At 34.0% G+C, this 25574-nt stretch overlaps 1 protein-coding gene across 11 annotated transcripts in view; it reads left to right on the top strand.

Annotated features, from left to right (window-relative positions):
- MDGA2 (MAM domain containing glycosylphosphatidylinositol anchor 2) overlaps nucleotides 1–25574 on the top strand; it is an 811975-nt gene that overhangs the window by 377646 nt on the left and 408755 nt on the right. For 4 of the 11 annotated variants that reach the window (XM_056820935.1, XM_007473236.3, XM_007473235.2 and 1 more), the window contains one exon: nucleotides 9550–9682. In XM_056820935.1, the coding sequence (XP_056676913.1) occupies nucleotides 9550–9682 (133 nt within the window). Of the gene's footprint in view, nucleotides 1–9525; nucleotides 9683–11825; nucleotides 11955–25574 lie in introns of all 11 variants that reach the window. The other 7 variants (XM_056820920.1, XM_056820933.1, XM_007473234.2 and 4 more) reach the window with 3 other exon arrangements.

Here is a 25574-nt window from a genome sequence, read left to right as displayed (position 1 = left end):
TCTAACATATTAAGAGCACCACAATCTTCATGATCTCTAGGCTTTCAATTTAGGTGTCATCTTCTATTCTTCATTATCTCTCCCCTTTTTCCTAGTCTGCAGCCAAGAATTGTTTTTCACTTTTGAAAGGTATCTCGAATATGCCCCCTTCTCTCCTCTGAAAATGTCACTAAGTTGGAGCAGGGCCTTATCTCCTCAGCTAGCCTGCTGGTCCTTCCACCTGCCACAAGACTATCCTCCTTCCAGTCTATGTTGCATTTGACTACCAAGGTGATTTTCCTCATGTGCAGGTGTGACTATGTCACTCTTCTCTTCCCTATTCTATAAACTCCAGTGGCTGCCTATCACCCCTATAATCAAAGACAAAATCCTTTGTTTTGATTCATAACCTAGGCTTCACCTCCTCTAGTCTTCTAATCTTCCAACATTTATTTATCCCTTCATTGCTCTCTAAATTCTGCTCTATTGGCATTGACTTCATGCTCTTCCTGGAACAAGAACATCTTCATATGTGGGGTCCAAGTATTTTTACTGGGATGAATCCCCAAGGTTTCTATGCCTAAAATATTGTCCTTCCTCTTCACTTTCTAGGTTTCTATAAACATTAAATAAAATCCTACCTTTTGTAGATCCTTTTCTAATTCTTATTAATTCTAGTGCCCTTTATTAATTGCTTGCCATTTGTCTTGACTATAGCTTGCTTGTACATAGTTATTTTCATGTTGTCTCTACCATTAAATTGTAAGCTCCTCATGAACAGGAACTAAGTTTTTTGCCTTTCTTTGTATTTCCAGTCATTTGTTGACCAACATTTTAATTACATATGTTTCTTGTAAACAAATGCACATGGAGTCAGCTTTTGAATACATTCTATTGTCCTCTTTCTGAGTTCATTCATCCCATTCCCTGTCACTCTTCTGATTGTCAATTCTCTATTTCCACATGCTATTCTTTTATCCTTTTCTCTCTGCTCATCACCTTCTATTTATGAAAAAGTCACTGATGAGAGAAGTATTTCCAGCTCGATTATTTGATAAAGCCTTCCACTGCTGCTCTGCCCCCTCTTCTTTTCCATTAACACAGGGTTAATTCACAGCCTCCTTCTTTATTTTCCTTCCCTTCCCCATCTAAATCCCATCTCCAAGATCTATCCTTCAAATTTGGATTTTGTTTTGTTTAGGATTAATCCTCCTCTGTGTTTTATTTCTTTCTTACTCCTTCCTATTTTCCTATTATTAGTTTGACTATATTTCTAATTCAAATAAGGGGTATATGACATGTTCAGAGACTATCACTGCTAGTATGAGGGCTTTGGAGTAATTTTCAGGGATCCTTACATACTTTTGATATCCTAATTCTCACCTGTGTTTCCAAGAAGCTATAGCATTTACATCAGTCAATTGCTAATAAACCAACTTGGCTGATAAACTGAACCAGATTGAGGGTAGTCTACAGACTTCAAACCCATTAGTTGATTATGGGCATCATGAAGATTTCCCCTGGTGAAATGGAGACAATTTGTTCCAATGGCCATGATGATGACTAAAGAACATACTTGGAACACCTACAGATCTTAGGCAGACATCAAAGCATCTAATGCTTCCTTCACCATTGCCACTTGTCCTGACTTTGCCTTACCACTGGACTTCAATGAACTGGAAGAATGAAACCACAAATGTGTATATCTATGTCTCATTTAGAAAGTTGAAACATTGCTCTAGGTATGACACAAGTTTTTTTTTTTTTACAACAAAGGATGAACAACAAATTATGTGTTCTATACTTTATTTAGTGATTCATATGAAAATGAATTTCAATGAATTAAAATGTTCCTAACTAAATTTAAAATCCTAAAAGTCGAAGGAGATATTACTAAAAATGAAAATAAGAGAACCAGTGAACTAATGGGTAAGACTAGGAGTTGGCTTCATGAAAGAACAAATAAAATAGATAGAGCATTGGTTAACTTGATTTTAAAATGAAAGAAGAAAATAAAGTAACCAGTATTAAAATTGAAAAGGTGAAATCACCACCTGTGAAGAGGAAATTAAAGCAGTCAGTAGGAAATGTATTTGCACAATTATGTGAAAATAAGCCTGATAATCTAAGTGAAATGAATGAATATTTACAAAAATATAAATTTCCCAGAATAACAAAAGAAAATATAGAATACTTAAATACCCCCATCTAAGAAAAGGAAATTGAACAAGTCATTGATGAATTTGCTTAGAAAAAAGCCTTAGGGCCAGATGGATTCATGAGTGAATTCTGTAAAACATTTAAAGAATAATAAATCCCAATACTATATGAACAATTTGGCAAAACAGACAAAGAAGGAATTCTACCAGATTATTTTTATGTCACAAATAGCCAGGAAGAGCAAAAACAAAGAAAATTCTAAGCCAATTCCATTAATGAAAGTCGATGAAAAAATAACCAATATTATAGGTGTGTGGTAGTTCCTCAGAGTTATCTTAATTGCATTTCTCTCGTTAATAGTAATTTAGAGTGGAGAGGGGGCAGAGCCATGATGGTGACTTAGGAGTACCTAAAGCCATAACCTCTCTGACAGTCCTTCGAAACCAATATTTATATTATACTTCAAAGAAAAAAGAAATCCAAACCCAACAAGAAGAAGTTACAAGACTCTCATACTGAAAACAACATGAAAGGTAGGCACAGTCCATCTATTGTCATGAGAAAGGGAGAGGCACCCTCCTCAGTAGGTGCATTGAGTGCATTGAGACCTATGATAAGACCTGGATGACTGTGTGAGCCCCCTTACAGAGACAACAGCCACAAGGCTTCAACTCTGACCCACCACATGTGACCCAGGACTCTGAAAATGGCTGGCAGTGAGGAACTTGGGGACACGCACCTCCACCCACCACACTGACACTTGCAAAAATATTAGACTGTTTGTGTGAGATCTGGGCAGAGACAGTAGTCACATGGCTCATCTCTGACTGACAATACAAGGTTCAGGGCTATAACAAGGACTGATAAAGAGGAATAGGGAGGCAAGGCACCTGGCTGGACACCCTCAATCTTCTGGTTACAGTGAAAATTTTGCTGACAGGCTAGCTTAGTAGGTTATTTCAACCAGTTAAAACGAGTTTACCAGCAAGTGATTGAGAAAAGAGAATATTTGGCCTCAGGGAAGAATACCTCAAACACTCTCTGGTTCAATAAATCAACAGTGGGTCAAGTCTATATAATCCAGAGGGTAGGAGGGAAAAAAGTAAATAAAATGAGTAAACAAGAGAGAGAGAAAAAGCTTCAATTAAAAGTTTCTATGGGGGTAAGCACCAAAGAATAGAACCAATGGATGAGAATGAGATCCAGGAAACATCAAGCAAAGTCTCAGAAAAATCTGGGAATTGGATGCAGGCTATGGAGGAGCTCAAGAAAAAAAAACATTTAAATCAAATAAGACAGGTTGAAGAAAAGTTGAAAAAGGAAAATAGTAGACTGAAAAGCAAAACAGGTCAGCTGGAAACAGAAGCACTGGCATTGAAAGATGGAATTGACCTGCTGTAAAATTACTCAGAAAAATTGGAAGAGAGGAATGAGTTGAAAGGAAAAATGGAGAAAAAAAGAAAAGGAGAATCAAAAGGCTGTGGAAGAAATTCAGTCTTTAAAAATCAGAATTGAGCAATTAGAAACTAATGGCCTCCTGAGATAGCAAGACATAATAAAACAAAATCTAAAGAATGAAAAAATTGGAGATGATATGAGAAACCTCATTGAGAAAATAACCAACCTGGAAAATAGATCCAGGAGAGACAATGTAAGAATCATTGGACTACCTGAAAATCAAGACAAAAACAAAAGCCTAAACATCATACTACATAAAATTATTCAAGAAAAATGCCCTGAAATCCTTGAGCATGAGGGTAAAATACAGACTGGAAGAATCCACAGATCACTTGCAGCATTAAATCCCCAACTGACAACTCTCAGAAATGTCATAGCCAAACCCAAGAACTTGCAGGCCAAGGAAATGATACTTCAAACTGCTAGAAAGAAACAATTCAGGTATCATGGAGCACCAATTAGGATCACACAGGATCTTGCACATCTACACTGAAGTACTGGAATGCATGGAATATGATATTACGGAAGGTAAGGGAACTGAGTCTAAAACTAAGAATCAGCTACACAGAAAAACTGATTATATTCTTTTAGGGGAAAGAATAGCCATTTAATAGAATAGAAGATTTCCAAACATTCCTGAAAAAAAGACCAGATCTAAACAGAAAATTTGAGGCCAAATACAGGATTCAATAGAAACATTAAAAAAGGTAAATAAGAAAGAGAAAAAAATTTAAGGGCTTCAATAAGGTCAAATGGCATGTATTTCTTTATGGAAAGATAATAATTGTAACTGTTAAAAGGTTACTATTATCATATTAGCTAGAAGAAGTATACATAGAGAGGGTGCAACGGTAAGCTGTTTATGTCTATATTTATGTTTATGTTTATGTTTATGGTTATGGTTATGTTAGTGTTGTTTTTATGTCAAAAACACAAAAAACAAATGGTGAAAAAAGAGGAAAATACTAAAAGGAATCAGAAAAGAGATAAAATGGCGTAAATATATTATATAAAGAAGCATTGGATGGGGGAGGGGAAAACAATACAATGGAAGGGAGGAAGAGGTTGGCAACAGATAATGCTTAAACCTTACTCTCATTGGAATTGGCTCAGAGAGGGAAGAACAGCTAGATCCACTGGAATACAGAATTGTCTCTTGCCCTATAGAGAAGTAGAAGGGTTATAAGAAACAGGGTGATGGAAGGGAAGTAATACAAGGGAGGGAGAGTTTGGGGGACATTCAAAAGGTCCTACAGTAAAAGTAGAATAAGAAGGGAGGTGGTGGGAAAGGGAGTAATATAAGGGAGGGAAAATAGGGAAGACTGGCTAAAAGTGAAACACTAGTAGAGAGAGAGTAGTAGAGGGAAAGGAGAAAGGTTATGAGGAAGTAAAAGTGGAGGGAAATAGACAGAAGGTGATCATAACTGTGAATGTGAACGGGATGATGACCTCACCGATAAAACAGAAACAGATAGCAGAATGGATTAAAAATCAGAATCCTATCATATGTTGTCTACAAGAAACACACTGGAGGAAGTTAGACACACAGGTTAAAGGGAAGAAACTGGAACAGAACTGGGCATCAACTCAGAAAAAGAAGGCAGGGGTAGCAATCATAATCTCAGACAAAGCTAAAGCAAAATTGAGTTGATTAAAAGAGATAAGGAAGGAAGTTACATCTTGATAAAAGGCAGCATAGATAATGAAGAAATATCACTACTTAGCATGTATGCATTCAGATTTTTAAAGGAGAAACTAAAGGAGCTTGAGGAAGAAATAGATAGTAAAAGCATATTAGTGGGAGACATCAACCTTCCCCTATCAGAACTAGATAAATCAAAGCAAAAAACAAATAAGAAAGAAGTGAGGGAAATAAATGAAATTTGGGGAAATTGGAGATAATAGATACCTGAGGAAAATTGAGTAGGGATAAAAGGAATATACCTTCTTTTCAGCAGCACATAATACATATCCTAAGATTGACCATGTACTAGGACATAAAAACATTGCAAACAAATGTAGAAAATCAGAAATAATAAAGCAATTTTTTCAGATTGTGTAATGTAACAAAAATCATAATAAGGACTTATGGAAAGGCAAACTTAAAATTAATTGGAAACTTAATAATCTATTTCTGCAAAACTGGTGAGTCAAAGAACAAATCATAGAAATAATTATGGACTACAGGAAAGAGAATGACAATGAGGAGACAACATATCAAAATATCTTCAACACAGCCAAAGCAATACTCAAGGGGAAATTTATATCCCTTAGTGAGTGCCTATATCAATAAAATAGAGAGGGAGGAGATCAATGAATTGGGATTGCAATTTAAAAGGCTAAAAAGAGAACAAATTAAAAATCTCCAGATTAAAATTAACTTGGATATTCTAAAAATCAAAGGAGAAATTAATAAAATTGAAAGTAAAAGAACTATTGAACTAATAAATAATACTAGAAGCTGATACTTTGAAAAAACAAATAAAATGGATGAACTGGTAAATCTAATAAAGAAATAGAATCAAATTAACAGTATTATAGATGAAAAGAGTGATCTCACCTCTAATGAAGAAAAATAAATATGACAATCTAGGTGAAATGGCTGAATATTTACAAAAATATAAATTGTATAGATTAACCAAAAAAGGAAATAAAATACTTAATAATCCCATATCAGAAAAAGAAATTGAACCAGCCATTAAGGAACTTCCTAAGAAAAAAATCAGATGGATTATGTTCACTATATACACACTCAAAGTTGCTCTGTATTTAGAATTGAAATTTAAACTTCTAAACAAATTTTGTACATTTCACTGTCATATATATTTATAATACATGTGAAGATCTATGCATATTAAAGATCATCTATAATAACCACATAAGATGCCAAAATGTTAAAGGAGACATTCACGGCTATTCAAAATCAACTTATGTGTTAAACATTTTGAAAGAATATTTGCACAATGTTTACATTATTTTTAAATAAGCTGATGAGGTCAGAAGGTAAGAAACAAACCATTAGATTATTATTTCCCCTACATATTGTTAGAATTAGATGTTATGCACATTTAAAAATTTTATATAACATATTGAGTATATATGTCTTTATATGTATTCTTATTTGAATATATATCATATTCTCCAAAAATTAATTCATAGATTCATACTTACATTTGACCATGCATATATACATTTCCATAAGTTTTTAACGATTAAAGGAAAGATATATTAGTGAACAAATTTTCAGTTATTTCTACTGTGAACTAAGCAAAACAAAGAAAATATGTGAACTATTAAGAAATACTTCTTTGATATTGTTTTGAGGCATATGACTTTGGAAGTTGGAGGACAAGAAATTAGTTTGCATTTGGTTAAGAAGTTACATATACATTTTAAAAAATCATATGATTATTTGATATGTTACAATGCAATGGTGTAGAAGGCACTGGTCCATGAAGTCTTTGTGCTACTTTTAACAGATTCCATAGGTAAGACATAACTATGAGTCCAGCAAAAGATTATTCCCCTTGTTAGGCCCCTTGTTAGGCCAGGGGAGTTTGAAGAAGGATGATGCCCTATATGATTATTTTAATGAGAACTATTCCATGAAAAGCATAGATTAATTCATTGAAAGTTATAATCTGAATGTGAGAACAAGTAGTCTCCATACTAATTAAATCATAGTTTCTTCAAAGCACAACACAAACATGTACATGAAATTGGCCAGAATATTGGTGGAACTAAAGGAAGCCTGAGTTCATCCCTCCACTTCCACTTACACAGCATCAACCAAGGAGTTATATTGCAGACCTGCGGCAGTTTAAGTTAACTTCATCCTAGGTGACTGATATGGGACCCAAATAAGGATTCTTTAGGAAAGAATTCACATTATACCTGATCAAGAGCTCCTAAGATCTCTAGAGCTTCCATTCCAACTGGTTTTAATTTCCTTTGTTGTTAGTCTTTACTTGCTTTTACTTTTGTGAAACTTTCTTTTAACAGTTTTGATAACTTTGTTTATCTGGGAGTATTTGTTTCTATTTGTATTTAATTTTAATTATATTATTCCAGATTACATGTAGATACAAATGTTAATAATCATTTTCTGACAATTTGTGATCCATATTCTCTCCTTCCCTCCCTTACTCTTTCCCCATAATTCCAGACAATATGATAAAAGTTATCCACACACTATCATTCAAAATATATTTCTATGATTGTCATGCTGTGAAAGAAGATATATATCATTTGTATTAGAAAAAAAAAACATTGAAAGAAATTAGGTGCAATCTGCATTCAGATGCCATAAATTTCTTCTGTGGTGGTGGATAATATTTTCTGTCATGAGTTGATTGATGTTGTCTTGGATCATTGCAATCTGATAATACTTAAGTTATTTACAGTTGATCATCTAGCATTTTTGCTGTTACTGGATACAAAATTCTCCTGATTCTTCTCACTTCACTTTCATTACTTCATATAAATCTTTTCATTTTTTTTTGTGATCATCCTGCTGCCATAGGTAAAACAGATCAGCAAAGTAGCAGGGCAGCAGGGTAGCAGAGCAGCAGGGCAGCTGGAAAGCAAGACAGGATAGGAAATTCAGGGTAGTATAGGGTAGTATCATCCACTAAGGAAAAACAGTCTGTCTTTCCAGGTCAAACCAGAGCAAGACCCCTAAACCTCAGTTAACACCTCTCCTTTACTTTCCCATTCTAAAATTCTCCCCCTGCTAATCTTATGATTCTTCAACCCTATCTTCCTTATAACAGATATGACCAAATAGTGGTATTTCTGGGTCAAAGGATATATACAGTTTTATAGCCATTTGGGCGTAAGAGATTGTAGAGTTCCAAACTGCTAGCCAGAATAGCTGAATCAACACCAACAATGTATTAGTGTGTGTGTGTGTGTGGGTGGGGGTTTCCCACATCCCTTCCCCCCCCCCTGCATTTATATATAATTTTTCTACATCCCTTCTAACATTTTCATTTTCCATTTCTTTTTTTTTTGCCACACTAGTGGCTACTACTGCTAGGTATGGGGTGATACTTCAAAGTTGTTTCAATTTTCAGTTCTATAATTAATAGTGATTTGAAGCATTTTTATATGAGTAAAATACTTTTAATTTCTTCATCTGAGAAATTCCTGTTCTTATCTTTTGAACATTTATTAATTGGTGTGTATGTAGTTTATTAAAGGAATTTATTACTTGAACCCTCAGCTTCTAATTCATTGCCCGGGCATGAACTAATTTTGGATATTAAAAATTATCATAAATAGGAATAAAGTTACCCTATCTCACCTAAATATCCTAGCTTTGCTGGTTTCCTTCAACCCAGTTCAAATCTCACCTGTTAGACTTTTCTTAGTCTTTCTTTTTACAACACCTTCTAACTCTTTTCATTGTTTCCTTCCATTTTATACTGAATATATCTTGCATGCCCAATTATTTACATATTGTCTCCTACATTATAAAGTGATCTTCTTGATAGTAGGGGTTGTATTTCTGTCTTTGTTTTCTTAGGGATTTGCACATGGTTAACAACAGGCAAATAGTTAACAGCTTAATAAGTAGAACATTCACTGGCTATATAGATGTACATAAAGTAAGACTCATTTCAAATTATCTAATGTAAACTAAGAAGTGAAAGAGAAATTACCCAGTAGCAAGTGTCAAGTAGATGTAATGTCAACAAATTTGCTCTATTGATTTCATAAGGTGAAGAAAGATAAGGTGTTCATTTGTTCTTGGGTGGGAATTTAAATTCTCCTTAACTAAGATTTTGAATATCTTTTTGATATAACTTTTTGAATAACAAGATTTGAATATGCTCCTAAATAGAGCATAGTAATAATTTAGCATTTGTATTTTAATAATTTAATTTATTACAATATAGTTGACTTGTTTTTTCTAATAAATTACAGGTTCCTTATTTTCTACATTTCCAGGGTGAAACAAAAATCTTAAAGTTAAAGAATCTTCGACCTCAGGACTATGCTAATTATAGCTGTATTGCTTCAGTGAGGAGTGTATGTAATATTCCTGATAAGATGGTATCATTTAAACTCTCCAATAAAACAGGTATGGAATTATTTCTGTATATTAAATGGTTATTATCAACCCCAACATATTAAACATATACATTTTTTATTTACTCTTTGCCAGATGCTGTGACAGGAGATTGAGGGGATTAAAGAAGGAAAGGGAAGAGAGGGAAGAAAAAGGGAGAAAGAGAGAAGAAAGACAGAGACAGACACACACACACAAATGAAACAGAGAAAAGAAGAGAAATAAAACATTAGAGATTTCTGTTCTGTAAGATCTGAAGGATGGTTAATTGTTATATATGTGAGTTAGCTGAACAGCCATTTTCAAAAACAATGGTACTATTTAGTCTGATTTTTTTATAAACAGAATAAGAAGTAGAAAAGAGATGAAGAAATTGTCCTCTGGTGGCAGGCAAGTGGAAAAATAGGTGGGATATGAAAGTGAAAAATGGTCTGGAGTTTGGGGCCATCTGATTGATAATAGTGATATAAGTGGTCTAGTTTGCACTAAAAATAGCATATACCTAAGTTGATTAACCACAGTGTTCAGACTACAAAGGTAAGAAACAAGAGACCAGAGCAAGGAGGATGGAACAAAGAATGATAGAAGTATTGGATTTTTTGGTGAAGATGAGGAACAAGTTTAAGAAGAGAGACAGAAAGGGAGATGAAAGAAAAGGAGATCATGAATAATAAATGGAAATATCAGAGGTCAGTTTTAGCATTCATATAGTTCTTTTAAGGTTGATAAAGCATTTTACACATTTTATTTCATTTACTCTTCATAATCACGTATGGGGCAGATGCTTTTAGTATTGTAATTTTAAGGGTGTGGAAATGATTTGAAACAGATTAAATGGCTTACCTTGGGGCATAGCTGACAATGATATTGACCATTTGGGGGTGGGTGGAGTTAAGGACCCTGAAGGTAAAGATCATAGGAGTTGTTGATATGAGAAACTATTGCATTTGAGGAGATAATGTCAATTGAAATCACTATATATGAGACCTGAAGTTGAGATGAAGAGGACATAAATGTGCTACTAAACTCCTTGTCAAAATAAGTTGGTATGTGATTATAATATTGATCTGGACATAGTGACAAAAACATTAATATGTAGTAAATTTTTTAAGTGTACTGATGGCTGAAAAACATCAGTAGAGGAAAGATAATGGAAATGATTGGGAGAAATAATTTAATGTAAGTTAATTAGATTTAAAGTTTCTAGTGTTAGATTTTCCTTTGTTATAGAAGATAAAAATCAAATGGTCCTTAACCTTTATTGTTTTGTATTCTACTGAAGTGAGGATGAAAGAGCAGGAAATGGTACAAGGGGAAGTGGGGCAGAGCAGGTCATTCTCTTTGGCTCTCAGATCTATTCTATGACTTCAATCTTTGAACAAAATGACAGCAGCAAAATCAAGATAGGGACTACCACAAAAAAAAATAAGAAAAATATGATAAAATCAATTATCTATAGTCCTTGACAACATGAAGAACCATGCTTTTTAAAGTAAAGCTGGCAAAGAGATGAGCACCATCAGTTCCTCCTCATATGGTTTAAGTGCCAGCATCTCTCACATCTCTTTATGGTTTTTTTTCCCCTCTTTTGCTGGATTTTCATTTAGTCAGGCTGGTTCTCAATGGAAAACTTCCCATCCACTCCTGATTTCAAGTTAGCTTCCTCTCTTGGCAAACTGGGAAGAAATATAATTCTCAATTTTCATTGATTTAGACATCCTCAAGAGGCAGCCAGTCCAAGCCTTGCTAGAGGGATTATTATGTTTATATCAAACCTAATTTTTACAGAGCTTCTAACCCATTGTTCTTAGGCCTGTCTTATGGTACCAATCAAGATAAAATCTAATCCCTCTTCTATATAAAGACCTTTTCATCATTTGAAGACAGCTATCATATCTTCCCTGCATCATTTCTTCTCCAGATTTAAAATGTCTATTTTTTTTCAATCATTTCTCATAATGCATGAACTTGAGACCTTTAAAGGTTCTGGTTTCTCCCCTCAAGAGTGACTCCAGCTTTTTAATGTTTTATTATGTATTATGCTCTGAAATGACCACAACATTCCTAAGATAACATTAGCCATATTTTAGCTACCATATTATACCAATGCCTTGTACTGAGCCTAAGCCCACTAAAATCATCATTTCTTTTTCAGAAAATCTGCTACTTAACTATGGATTTCCTATCTTGTGCTCTGAAATTGACTTATTGCAGTCTTCCATAAGCCCAGTTTCCACACACCAAGAACACAACACCATCAGGCTCCAATCACACCTGCAGAAAGGTAACATCTACCATTAGGTAAAGTTTCCAAGCAGTTCAGGTTACAATACTACCTGTCCCCTCACCCTGGCATGCTCCTTCCCTTCTACATCCCCCTTCATATATAAGATTGTATGTAGACCTTTAACTTTCCATTATCAAAGAGTTCCTTCCATCCACTTATACCATGCCTGAACACTTTCTACTATCCCATCTTGCTGTCTGTGTCCCAGGGGGGACTGAACTACTCCCATCTCCTTTCTCCCTACTGAAGAACAATCTTATCATGCAAAATCTTGCTGTTTACTCTTCCATTTCAATCCAACTTAACCTTTAATATCCTGCTTCAGATCTCTAAGTGCGAACTCTGAAACTAAAGCTTAACAAATTTCCTTTTATTTCAATACTTGTCCTTTCTTGCTTTTTCCATTTTCTGGCACTGAGACATATGCTCCCCACCACCACCACCACCACCATCGCCACCACCACCACCACCACCACCACCACCACCACTTCTTGCCCCATTACATTGTACTACAAGCCATCATTTCCCCCAGGAGATATATCTTCCCTGCATTGCTGGTCATTGTAGGAATGTTGGAATAGTACTTGCCCTCCACTGTCAATTCCAGAATATACCTCTATCATTCAGAAAACTCTTCTTTGAGATTCTTGTAATTCAAAACAATTCTTTTTCTCAGTGGATTCAGTGCATGTTTAATTTCCTTCTTCACTGACCCTTTTGTCATACAAGTGGATATCAACATATCAATTGGTGTTTTCTCAAATACCCTAATATGCCACTTCCTAAATGTTCTCAATTCCCATTCACAGAAGAAACTCCTTGTCACTTCATCTATGCACAGAGATGATTATACCTTTTAATTTGCCATTCACTTGTTCATGAACTCTGAAATTACTCTATCCAGTCAACCATTTATCACTCCATCTCTCCTTATATCTTATTAGTCCTGAAGCTATTTTCTTTCCTTCCTCTGACTTCTAATAACAAAGAATTTTCCCAGGCCATCAACTTTACTTTGGCAACACTTTCCTCCTTTCAGTTAAATTCTACACTATCTTTTCCTTCCTTTTTCCTTAACCACACATTCTTTTCTGACCCCAACCCCAGATTACTACCTCTATTTGCTTCCTTTGCTTCAAAAATTTTGATGAAGGGATTTGGAGAACATCACAAAAACAGTTCCTAGGTTCACTAGGTATTTATATTATATACTTTCAACTAAGTACTCAATATAGCAAGGCAATCTTTCTATATCTTACTTTTTGATTCTCTTCTCTGTTTCACAAAGTGGCCATACCAAACTTTTCCTTTTCTCCTCAAATCTATTATATCATTTCTCCCTATATGTCAACTTATGATTCATTGAAAAAATTGAGACAACCACAAATTGTCACTTTTCATTGCCTTATCACACATTAACATCATCTAGTGTCTTTTTCTTTACACACAATTATGATGAAGAGGTACTTTTTCTCCTTGTTACTGCTACCAATACTGTACAAAACCTGGATCACAGCTTCTCCTATCTTCTCCAGCAGATGGTCCCAAAATCACTATTCTATGTAACACAGATTCTTTTTTCAAATTTAACATTTATTTTCAATTTCAAATTCTCTTCCTTCCCTTTTTGCTATCCCATCCATTGAGAATACAATAAATATAATACCAATTATACTAACACACAGATTCTAAAGTAATTCTTCCCAACCCACAAACAAATATTACAGGTGCCAAGAGAATAGCCATTATTTTGCCCATCAGGGCTCAAAGGTAGACCTGAAGAATCAAGAGTAATTTTCTTGTACTATTTGTATAAATCCTAACAATGTGCCTCACTATGATGATTATCACTTTATATAAATTATGATTCAGATTGTTGTTGTTCAAAAGTTTAGTCCTGTCCAACTTCTTAATGAACATGTATGCTCCCCCAACCCCCACAAAGATATGAGAGTAGTTTGTAATTTCTTCCTCCAGTGGAATAAGGTAAATAGAGGTTAAATTACTTTTTCAGAATCACATAGTGAATATCTGAAGCCATACTTGAACTCGGGTATTCCTGACTCCAGGCCCACCACAAGCAATCTAGGTGCTTCATCTATCTGATAGCCAAAATCAACTAACTTAAAGTTGCAGAGCAAAAGCAGCTAGGACAGAACATCAGCTTCCTACTCCCACCTCTCCAAACAAAAAGAAAAATAGCTTGTAACATGCCTATACATAAATACATAGATTCCAGGGGGAAGTTCAGGATTAGAACACAGATAACAAATTTTGGGTGACTTGCAACTCCTAGAAGCTATCTTGTCCTCAAGATTCTTCCTAGGTGTGATTTAGTTTTCTGTTGGGTTCAGCCTTTAGACTGTCTTTCTTTAGGGTGTATAATTTGTCATCAACTTCTGATTCAGACTCTGATATCAAGTACCACTGCCTCTGGGATAAAATTCCCAATTTTCTGATCCCCTAGAATTTAAAAAGTCATGTTATGTTCAAGCAGAAGGAATGGTTGGAAATACTCTTACTCCTCCCTCCACCTCTACAAATGATTTCTCCTCAGGTAATTGAAATATCTGAATGAATACTAGCTTGCTGCATGTATGGAAATCACACAAGTCATGAGGAAATCTTGTCAATCAATCCAGTTACAACTGTTATGTAGAATCTTGTGCAACACATACACATTCAGCAATCAATTGATACTGCCACTTAAAGCTTAAAAGGGATAAAACATCTCAAAGGGGCAAGCTCTTTTTCTTTCTTTTCTGGTTTGAGAGATAAGAGTAGAAAATGGAAAGACAGACACTATTGCTTATGAGTTATGAGCTGGTTATTATTTGGCCTTCAGAAAAACAACTTGGGCTGTTTGAAGTGACCTTTCTTCTCACTGTTCAGCTTAGTATCCTGGTAAGTAAAAAGTTGAGCTAGTCTATGAATTTTAGAGTTTTTCTACCTTAAACAGAAATAAAATAAGAGATAATACAGTCTTATTTTCAGGAATATTTTATTTTTCCAATTATACATAAAAACAAGTTTTAGTATTTGTTTCCTAATTTTTTGCATTCCAAATCCTCTCCTTTTCCCTGAGAGAGTAAGGAATTTTATAATGTGTGATCATATAAAATATATTTTCATATTAGTCATGTTGTAGAAAAAACACATATAAAAATTCTACAAAAACAATAAAGGGGAAAATGGTAAGCCTCGATCTGTATTTGGAATTCATCCTTTCTGTGAAGACTGATAGTATTTTTCATCCTCAGTTCTTCGGTACATGTGAATCAGTGTACAATATTCCTGTAACTATGTATAATATTCTTTTTATTCTGCTCACTTTGCATCATTTCTCTTAGGTCCCTCAAAGTTGTTTTTTTTCTGAAGTCTTCCTGTTTGCTGTTTCTTATGGCACAATCATATCACAATAGTTATTCTCCAATTGATGGACCATTAATGTCCAACTTTTGCCACCAGAAAAAGAGTTCTTTTCTCCTGGAGAAACATTTCTCCTGGAGTTGTTGAATAGCAAACTCTATGCTGATTATTCTTCAGCCCTTTCTGAAGTCATACTCATTATCAGGTGAAGGAGGACTCTGTCAAGAATCTTTCCAACAGTGACTGAGAGGGATCCACTTGCAAATCTCTGCTGGAATGAGTGCAGCACCATGTGCTTTGCCAGATGAGAGGAACTCATGAATATTTGGCTAAAGAGGGACTGAATTTGATCTGAAGTATATAGTCAATTGCTTCAGCATTGATTGATGATGATCTGTGGAAAAAAAATGTGGAAATGTTCAGCCCACCTCTCCTAGATCATGTCCTTATTCTTCAGTGTGGCTTTATCAGTGTTCAGTGGTTGAGATACGTCACAGGTGCCCAATGAATTGCATTCAGGGCATTATAGGAACACTTCTTCAGGCTGTTACTATCAGCATAAAATTGAATTCCATTTCCTCCTGATCCAAGAATCCTGCATCTTTCTAAGTTTTGTTTCCACTTTACTTTTTTTTTTTGGTAAAGATATATTTATTTAACTGATTACATATACTACAATTTTATGTAAGTTTTCTGAAATTATATGCTCAATATTTTCTTCCTCCGTCTCTTACCTCCCACATCTCAGATCTGGCAAGCAATTCTATCTGGGTTATAAATGTATCATCATGCAAAACATATTTCCATATTGCTCATTTTTGTAAGACAATAATCTTATATGATATAGACAAAATCCCCAAATAAAATCCCAAATGAACTTAAGTGAAAAATCACATTAATCTGCATTCTAACTCCAATAGTTATTTCTCTAGAGGTGGATAGTATTTTTTGTTCTAAAGTTCCTCAGAATTGTCCTTGATCATTGTATTGCTGAGAGTAGCCAAGTCTATTACAGTTGATCATTCCACAATATTGCTGATAGTGTGTAACTGGTACTGCTTATTTCACTCTGCATCAGTTCATGAAGATATTTCCAGCTCTTTCTGTAGTCATCCTGTTCATCATTTCTTATAGCACAATAGTATTCCATCACCACCATGTCTCAGAATTTGTTCAGCCATTCCTTAATTGGTGGACATCCCTTCAATTCCTGGTTCATTGCTAACACAAAAAAGCAGCTAAAATATTTTTGTACAAACAGGTCCTTTCCCTCTTTTTTTAAATCTCTTTGGGATAAAGAAATAGTAGTGGTATTACTGGATCAAAGTCTATTCCACTAATCCTCCTTTCTGTCTCTTAGCCATTACCAAATTTTTTTGATGACCACTGCTTTATAGTGTACTTTGAGATCTGGAACTGCAAGGCCTCCTTCCTTCAAAATTTTTTTTTTCATAATTTCCCTGGAGATCCTTGATCTTTTGTTCTTCCAAATGAACTTTGTTATGTATTTTTTCTAATTCAGTAAAAAAGTTTCTTGGAAGGTCAATGGGTATGGCACTAAATAAATAGATAAGTTTGGGTAGGATTGTCATTTTTATTATGTTAGTTTGTCCTAAGCATGAACAGTTAATGTTTTTCCAATTGCTCAGATCTAGTTTTAGTTATGGGGAAAGTGTTTTGTAGTTGTCTTCATATAATCCCTGTGTTTGTCTTGGCAGATAGATTCCTAAGTATTTTATATTGTCTATGGTGATTTTGAATGGAATTTCTCTTTCTGATACCTGCTGCTGAGATGTGTTGGACATACATAGAAATGGTGATGACTTATGTGGGTTTATTTTGTATCCTGCAACTTTTCTAAAGTTGTTGATTATTTCTACTAGCTTTTTAGTTGATTCTATAGGATTCTTTAAGTAGACCATCATATCATACACAAAGAATGATAGCTTGGTCTCTTCATTGCTAATTTTAATACCTTCAATTTCTTTCTCTTCTCTAATTGCTACAGCTAGTGTTTCTGGTATAATGTTAAATAATATAGATGATAATGGGCATCCTGGTTTCACTCCTGGTCTTATTGGAAATGCATCTAGTTTATAACCATTGCAGATGATGTTGGCTGATCGTTTTAGATAGATACTGTTTATTATTTTTAGAAAATACCCTCGTATTCCTATACTTTCTAGAGTTTTCAATAGGAATGGGTGTTGTATTTTGTCAAAGGCTTTTTCTGCATTTATTGAGGTAATGATGTGCTTTTTGTCAGTTTGCTTATTAATATCGTCAATTATGTGGATGGTTTTCCTAATATTGAACCATCCTTGCATGCCTGGTATGAATCCTACCTGGTCATAGCGAATAACCCTCTGAATCACTTGCTGGAGTTTTTTGCTAGCTTCCTATTTAAGATTTTCACATCTATGTTCATTAAAGGGGATTGGTCTGTAGTTTTCTTTCTCCATTTTTGAACTGCCTGGCTTTGAAATCAATACCATATTTGTGTCATAAAAGGAATTTGGTATAGATCCTTCTGCTTATTATGTCAAATAATGTGTTTAGTATTAGGATTACCTGTTCTTTGAATGTTTAATAGAATCAGGCCCTGGGAATTTTTTCTTAGGGAGTTCTTTGATGGCCTGTTCAATTTCTTTTTCTGATATGGAATTATTTAAGAATTCTATTTCTTCTTCTGTTAATCTAGGCAATTTATATTTTTGTAAATATTCATCCATGTCACCTAGATTGGCATGTTTATTGCCATATAATTGGGCAAAATATTTTTTAAAGATTGCTTTAATGTCCTCTTCATTGGAGGTGAGTCCTCCCTTTCCATCTATAATAGTATTCATTTGGTTTTCTTCTTTCCTTTTTTTTATTAGATTGATCAGTACTTTTTCTATTTTGTTTGTTTTTCAAAATACCAGCTTCTAGTCTTATTTATTAGTTCAATACTTCTATCACTTTTGATTTTGTCAATTTCTCCCTAAATTTTTAGGATCTCAAATTTGGTTTTCTTCTGGGGATTTTTAATTTGTTTGCTTTCAAGTTTTTTGATTTGCATGTCTAAATCAATGACCTCTGCACTTCCTAATTTGTTAATATATGAACTCAAGGCATAAATTTTCCCCTGAGTACTGCTTTGGCTGCATCCCATAGAATTTGAAAGGATGTCTCATTATTGTCATTTTCTTCAATGAAATTATTAATTGTTTCTATGATTTGTTCTCTAATAAACTGATTTTGGAGAATCATATTGAATTTCCAATTTATTTTTGATGTGGCTGTCCATGTACCCTTACTGATCATTATTTTTATTGCCTTATGATCTGAAAAGGTTGCATTTATTATTTCTTCTTTTCTGCATTTGTATGTCATCTTTTTGTGACTTAGTATATGGTCAATCTTTGTGAATATACCATGTCCTGCTGAAAAGAAGGTGTATTCCTTTTGGTCCTTATTTATTTTTCACCATATATCTATTAACTCTAATTTTTCTTAGATTTCAGTCACTTCTTTTACCTCTTTTTTATTTTTTTTTATTTTTCTAAATTTGATAGTGGTAGGTTCAGGTCGCCCACTAGTATAGTTTTACTATCTATTTCCTCCTTCAATTCTACTAGTTTCTCCTTTAGAAATTTGGGTGCTATACCATTTGGTGCATACATGTTGATTAGTGGTATTTCCTCATTGTCTATACTCCCTTTTAACAGAATATATTTATGTTCCCTATCCCTTTTAACCAGGTCTATTTTTGCTTTGGCTTTGTCAGATAGCATGATTACAACTCCTGCCTTCTTTCTACCAGTTGAGGCCCAATAGGTCTTACTCCAACATTTAATTCTGACCTTGTGAGTATCTACCCACCTCATGTGTGTTGCTTGTAGGGTTTTGGATATGTTAGGGTTTTGGATTCTAATCTACTCTTCCTATTTGTCTACGTTTTATGGGTGTGTTCATCCCATTCACGTTCAAAGGTATGATTGTCACTTTTGAATTCCCTAGCATTTTGATATCCTCTTCTAGTTCTGTCCTTTCTTCTTTTGCTATATCCCTTTAAAACAGTCATTTACTTTTAATCAATCCCACTAATCCCCCTCTTTGTTACGCTTCCCTTCCCTTCCTTCCCCTTTTGTACTGTATTCCCCCAATACCTCTTAGTTTTCCCTTCTCCCTTACCCTGTTGGAAAAGATAGAATTCAAGATCCCAATGAATCTAAATGCTCTTCCCTCTCTGAGTTGATTTCACTGAGAGTAAGGTTTAAGTATTATCTATTAGCACTCTCTTCCTCTCCTTAGTCCATACTCTTCCCCTCCTCTTCCTATGTGTCTTTGTGTGAAAAAAAATTTTCTATTTATTTTATTTCTTCGAGTATCTCTTGGTACCCTCTTCTATTCCCCCCACCCTTTTTTATTTTTGCATATCATTTTATAGCCCTTAATGCCCCAATCTTTTTCTATAAATGATTCTTCTTATTACTATTATAATGAATACAGTTTTTGAGAGTTACAAATAACATTTCCCCATATATTAATATATATAATTTGATCTAATTGTAGCCCTTAAAGAAGAGAGTTTGAATAAAAAAAACATTTTTCCCCTTTCCCCTCTTTTTCTTATATACACTTTCACGTTTCTCTTGATGTTTGTGTTTGGATATCAAACTTTCCACTTAGTTTTGGTCTTTTCTTTAAAAATACTTGGAAATCTTCTATTTTGTTGAATGCCCATACTTTCCCCTGGAAGTATGTAGTCAGTTTTGATGGATAGGTGATTCTTTGTTGAAGGCCCAGTTCTCTTGCCTTTCTGAATATCATGTTCCTGACCTTGTGGTCCTTTAGTGTGGAAGCTGCCAAGTCTTGTGTGATCCTGATTGGTGCTCCTTGGTATCTGAATTGTCTCTTTTTGGCTTCTTGTAGTATTTTCTCCTTAGCTTGAAAGCTCTTGAATTTGGCAATTATATTCCTGGGAGTTGTCTTTTAGGAATTTAGTATAAAGGGCATTCTATGAACTCTTTCAATGTCTATTTTCTCCCCTTGTTCAAGAATATCAGGGCAGTTTTCTTGAATGATTTCTTATAGTATGATATCAAGATTTCTGTTTATTTCTGGCTTTTTAGGTAGACAAATGATTCTCAATTGTCTCTCCTTCCTATATTTTCCTGATCTGTCACCTTGTCTGTGAGATATTTTATGTTTTCTTCTATTTTGTCAGTCTTTTGACTTTGCTTTATTAATTCTTGATGTTTTGCAAGATCATTGGTTTCCAGTTGCTCAATTCTGATCCTTAAGGCCTGGTTTTCTGCTTTAACCTTTTTGATTTTCAGCTATATTTTTTTGATTTTCTCCTATATTTTTTTGATTTTGTGCTATAATTTTTTTTATTTTGTTTTTGAACCCCATTTCCACTTATCTTGCCAGAAGGCTTCCATCTTTTTGATAAGATCCAATTTAAATTCTTTTAGAGCTTGTGGACAATTTCCATTTTTTGGAAGGTTTTGTTTTTGTTTGAATTCCTTCCTGTATATCCTCTGTAGCCTGGGTTTTTCCACTGAAAAAATTTTCAAGGGCCACTGCCTTTTTATTTTGCTTTTTTTGGAAGGAGTTAGGTGCTCCTGTGTGCAATTAGCCATCACTGTGGAAGATTTGCCTCCCCTTTTTTAGTCAGAAAACTGAGTGAGTTGGCAGGTTTTCTTTGTATGGAGTTAAGGAGCAATGATTTTGCCTGAGGCAAACTCTTGAATCTCCGCAGCTGCACTATATTCCCAGGAGCTCCCATGGTCTGAGCTCCCCCACCAACCGTGGTTTTGGATCTAACTGCTCTCAGGGTAGGTCCTTGGTGGTCTTAGTCAGCTCCCAAGAACTAAATGTGCCCCTTGTTCACTCAGGAGGTGCCCCTCACTCATTTGCTGATTCTGGCGCATGCTGGCTCTGAGAGTCCAAGGTCTGACCTCCCTCACCCCCTCTAGGGTTTTGGGTGTAACTGCTCTCAGAGGCAGGTCTTTGGTGGTCTTAGTCAGCTCCCTAGACCTAGAGCTGTCCCTTGCTTGCTCCAGAGATGCCCCTTGCTCACTGATTCTGGCACGTGCTGGCTCTGACTCTGGCTCTGTAGTGGGATGGGGGAGGGTAGATCAGCTCACATTTGGGTGGGAGCTTTTTCACCCCCTTATAGTGTGGAAATGCCCAAATCCCACATACCTTCAATGCTGTGCCCTACTGTAGAGTCCCTTTGTTCTTATGAAAATGATTTTTGGGGTCTTTTGAGGTAATCTATATCAGTGGATCTGAGGAGAGGAAGTGTCCTGAGTCTAGATTGCTGCTATGCTTACCTGGAAGTCCTCCAAAATTATTAATTTTACATCTGGTAATATTCTCTATCTCATGTTGGTCATAAAATCTTCTCTTCTCCTTAGATATGACTGGTAAATTATTCTATATTCCTCTAATTTACTTATATCATTATTTATCTACAAGTCAGATACCCATTTTGACCTTATTTTTATATAAGATGTGAAATATTGACCTATACCAAATTTTTGCCATACTGTTTTCCAATTTTCCCAGTAGTTCTTGTCAAATGGTTAGTTCTTATCCCAGAAGCAGGGATCTTTGGGTTTAGTCAAACACTAGATTGCTAATATCATTTGCCCCTAAACTATTCCATTGATCCATCATTGTATTTCTTAACCAGTACCAGATTATTTTGTTGATTATTGCTTTAAAGTACAGTTTAAAAGCTGTTACTGCTAAGCCACTGTCCTCCATTTTTTTATCAATTATCTTGATATTCTTGACTTTTTGTTCTTCCAGATAAATTCATTATAATTTTTTGTAGCTCCATAAAATAGTCTTTTGGCACCTGAATAAGTGCATTAATTTAGGTAGAATTGTCATTTTTCTCCATATCAAACTTTTCTATAGTTCTATTTATATTTTTTCACTTCTTTATTATTTATTTTTTATTGCATGTTTTATATTTCTGAGACAGGATGGTTGAGGTATTTTTTTTACTATTTTTATTTTACTATTTTCTTCTGTACTTCATGCAACTTATTTTTTAGAAAGTTGGATGCTATGCTGCTTGTTGTATATATATACATATATATTTAATATTAATATTGCTTTATTGTCAATTGTGCATTTTGTCTAGAAGTAATTTCTTTTCTTATGTCTTTTCATTACAACAATTTTTACTTTTGCTTTTTTTCAGATCGTGATTGTAACCCCTGTTTTGTTTATTTTTACTTTGCCTGAGTCTTAATAGATTCTATTCTAGTCTCATGCTTTTACTCTCTGTGTCTCCCTGCTTTAAATATGTTTCTTATAGACAACATATTTGTGCAATTCTGAATTTTAATAACACTCTGCTCTTCTCTTTGATTTTATGAATGAGTTAATCTCATTTGCATTTAGTTATGATTACTGATTTAGTTTCCCTCCATGGTTTTTTCTGTTTATCCTTCTTACTTCTCCTTTCAGACTTCCTAAATTTTTTTTTTCCTGACCACCACCATCTCAAAGTCACCCTCCTTTTTTGTTTGTCTGTCCCTACTCTTCTTTTATTCTTCCCTCTCTTCAATTTCCCTATCAGGTAAAGTAGGTGTCTATAGATTACAGAGTTTGAATATTCTTCCACTTTGAACTAATTGTAATAAAAGTAAGGTTTGCATTGCCAGTCACCCTCCCCCATCTTTTCTTCCAATGTAATAAATAACTCTTATGTACCTCTTCCTATGAGATAAATTTTCCCCATCTATCTCTCTTTTTCTTCTCCCATTTTGTTCCTCTCCCTCATTCTGTGGCTATCATTCCATGCTATTCAAATAACTCAATCTCTTTCTTCTTTTTTTGTATACTCTTTTTCACTGTCCTAGATTAAGTTTTAAGTAACTTGGGTACATTGGTACCTTGATACACAAGCACCTTAATTCATGAGCAATTTGAGATATAAGCATTCACAATCAGGATTTTTTGTTTTAAGTTATGAATGGATATTTGAATCATGAGCTTCTGCACATGGGAGGAACCTGAGGTGGATGAAGTTATCAGTACAAGCAAGATTAAGGAAATGTTGAGGATTTGGGAAAACATTAAATAGTTTATTGAAAAGATATACCCAGAAAAAGTTGCAACAGGTCATGTGTTAAAGGGGTGTGATGACACTTGTTTCACACATTATCAAACCTTTCTGAGAGGAAGAAACAAATTTCCATGAAAATGTTTTTGTTGAAATGACCTCTAAGTGAAATGAAGGGAAGTATGGCAAAAGAATCAAAATTCATTGAAGAAAATGATAATTAAGTAAAGTAAGAAAATTGAAATTAATTTTAGAAATAAAGTTACATATCAAGTAATGTTTAATGTGTGTAGAGAGTATGTTATGTTAAGCCATAGCACACTTAATGAAAACCTTCTGCACCAGCATCTTCACCTGACCTTGAAGGTAAATAACATTTCATAAGCAAGTTTATTTCTTTACATTCTTTCTTATTCTCTATAAATATATTTATTTGTTATTTATAAAATACATTTTTATATTTAAAAGCATATGAAACAAAAAAAAATCCACATGGTTTTTGGGGACCAGAATGGATTAATTGAATTTCCATTAATTAAAATGGAGAAATTCAATTTGACACACGAGCAAATTGAGTTATGAGCTTGGCCAATGAACTAATTAAACTAGTGTGTCAAGGTACCACTGCACTTTAAGTACCTTAAGTATCTTGAGTATGGTAGTTAAAATCAATTTGATCTTGAAACCCTTAAGTTTTCATATTTCTGTTTACATTTTTATACTTCTCTTTAATGTTGAATTTGCTCACCAAATTTTCTTTTTAGTTTTGATATTTTCATCAGAAATGCCTAGAACTCTTTGCTCTTTTAGTCTTGAAATCTTTTATTTATCTATGGATTCTTTCAATTTCTATCCCTCCCCTCATTGTTTGAGAATATTTTCCCTGATGATTTCTTGTACTGTAATGTCAAGTTATTATTATGGCTTTTACCTGTTCTAATGATTCCTAGATTATCTTTTCTAGATCCATTTTCTATGTCACTTGTTTTTCCAGTGAGGTATTTCATATTTTCTTCTATTTTCTCATCTTTTTAAATTTTATCATTTTGTTTTCTGATGTCTTATGGACTCATTGGCTTCCATTTCTCCAATTCTATTTTTTAGGGTTTTTATTTCTTGAATGTTTTCATTTTGATCAATTGTACTTTTTAATGAGTTGTTTTCTTTTGTTTTGCCCCCATATCCATTTGGCTTTTTTCAGTTTAAGTGAGTTGTTTTCTTTGGTGAAAATTTTCCAGGTTATTGAGTGCTTCTGCCAGTTCTTTTTATTTTATATTCTAACTTCTTTTCAAGTTGTTTCAGGGGTTCTTTTGTGGCTTGATATTCTTTGATACTGCTTTGAAATTTCACATATTTCTTTTTAGGCATTGTTCTCTTCTGATTTTATATTTTGATCTTCCCTATAAATAAAATAACTTTCTATGATCAAGTTATTTTCTCTTCCTTTTGCTCATTTTTCTAGTTTTTTCTCTTCTGTTATTTAAATTATCTATTGAGCTTCTGTTCTGCTGCTGAAGTAGGGGGAGCAATTTCACCAAGCTTACAGAGTAGTATATTCAATAAATAAAATGAGGTAATTTGGAAAATATCATTTATTAATAGAGACAGACATTGATTAATAAAAGACTGGTCCATCAGATGTATCCTCTGTGTGGAAAGATGCCCCATAAATCTTGAACTTCTCTTTTTTAAGTGTGTGTTTCCTCATTGATTGTCATGAAAATTAGTCCTTTGGACCTTTATAACCAGTCTCAAAGAGAAGGTAGACTTAGAAACCTCAACTCCTTACCCATTACTTCATCATAGTGGAGTTGGAGGGTTACTACTTCTACATTGTTTGAATTAATTACATTAATGTGAAGATTTTATTTTTTATTTTAATAACTATAAAATACATATGTTATATAATTTATAAAATAAAAATATAAACTATATTATGTAAAATATATTAAATAGATTATATTTTGTATGTAAGAAAAATTTTATTATAAAAGAATATCATTATTTCTAATATTTCCTTTCACCATTATGTGTAAAAACACTTATTAATATTTTATAAAAACTTTTGAGTTCCAATTTCTTTAGATTTGCTTTTCTTAGATACAATTTTGTATTGTATTTTTTAAACATAATAATGTTAAGTATTATTTATTCTCTTCTCTTTTCATCACTTC

This window comes from Monodelphis domestica, chromosome 1 (assembly GCF_027887165.1).
Source record: "Monodelphis domestica isolate mMonDom1 chromosome 1, mMonDom1.pri, whole genome shotgun sequence".
NCBI classification, from domain to species: Eukaryota; Metazoa; Chordata; class Mammalia; order Didelphimorphia; family Didelphidae; genus Monodelphis; species Monodelphis domestica.
Note: the sequence above shows the minus strand (reverse complement) of the source record. Positions and strands in the feature narration are given on the sequence as shown.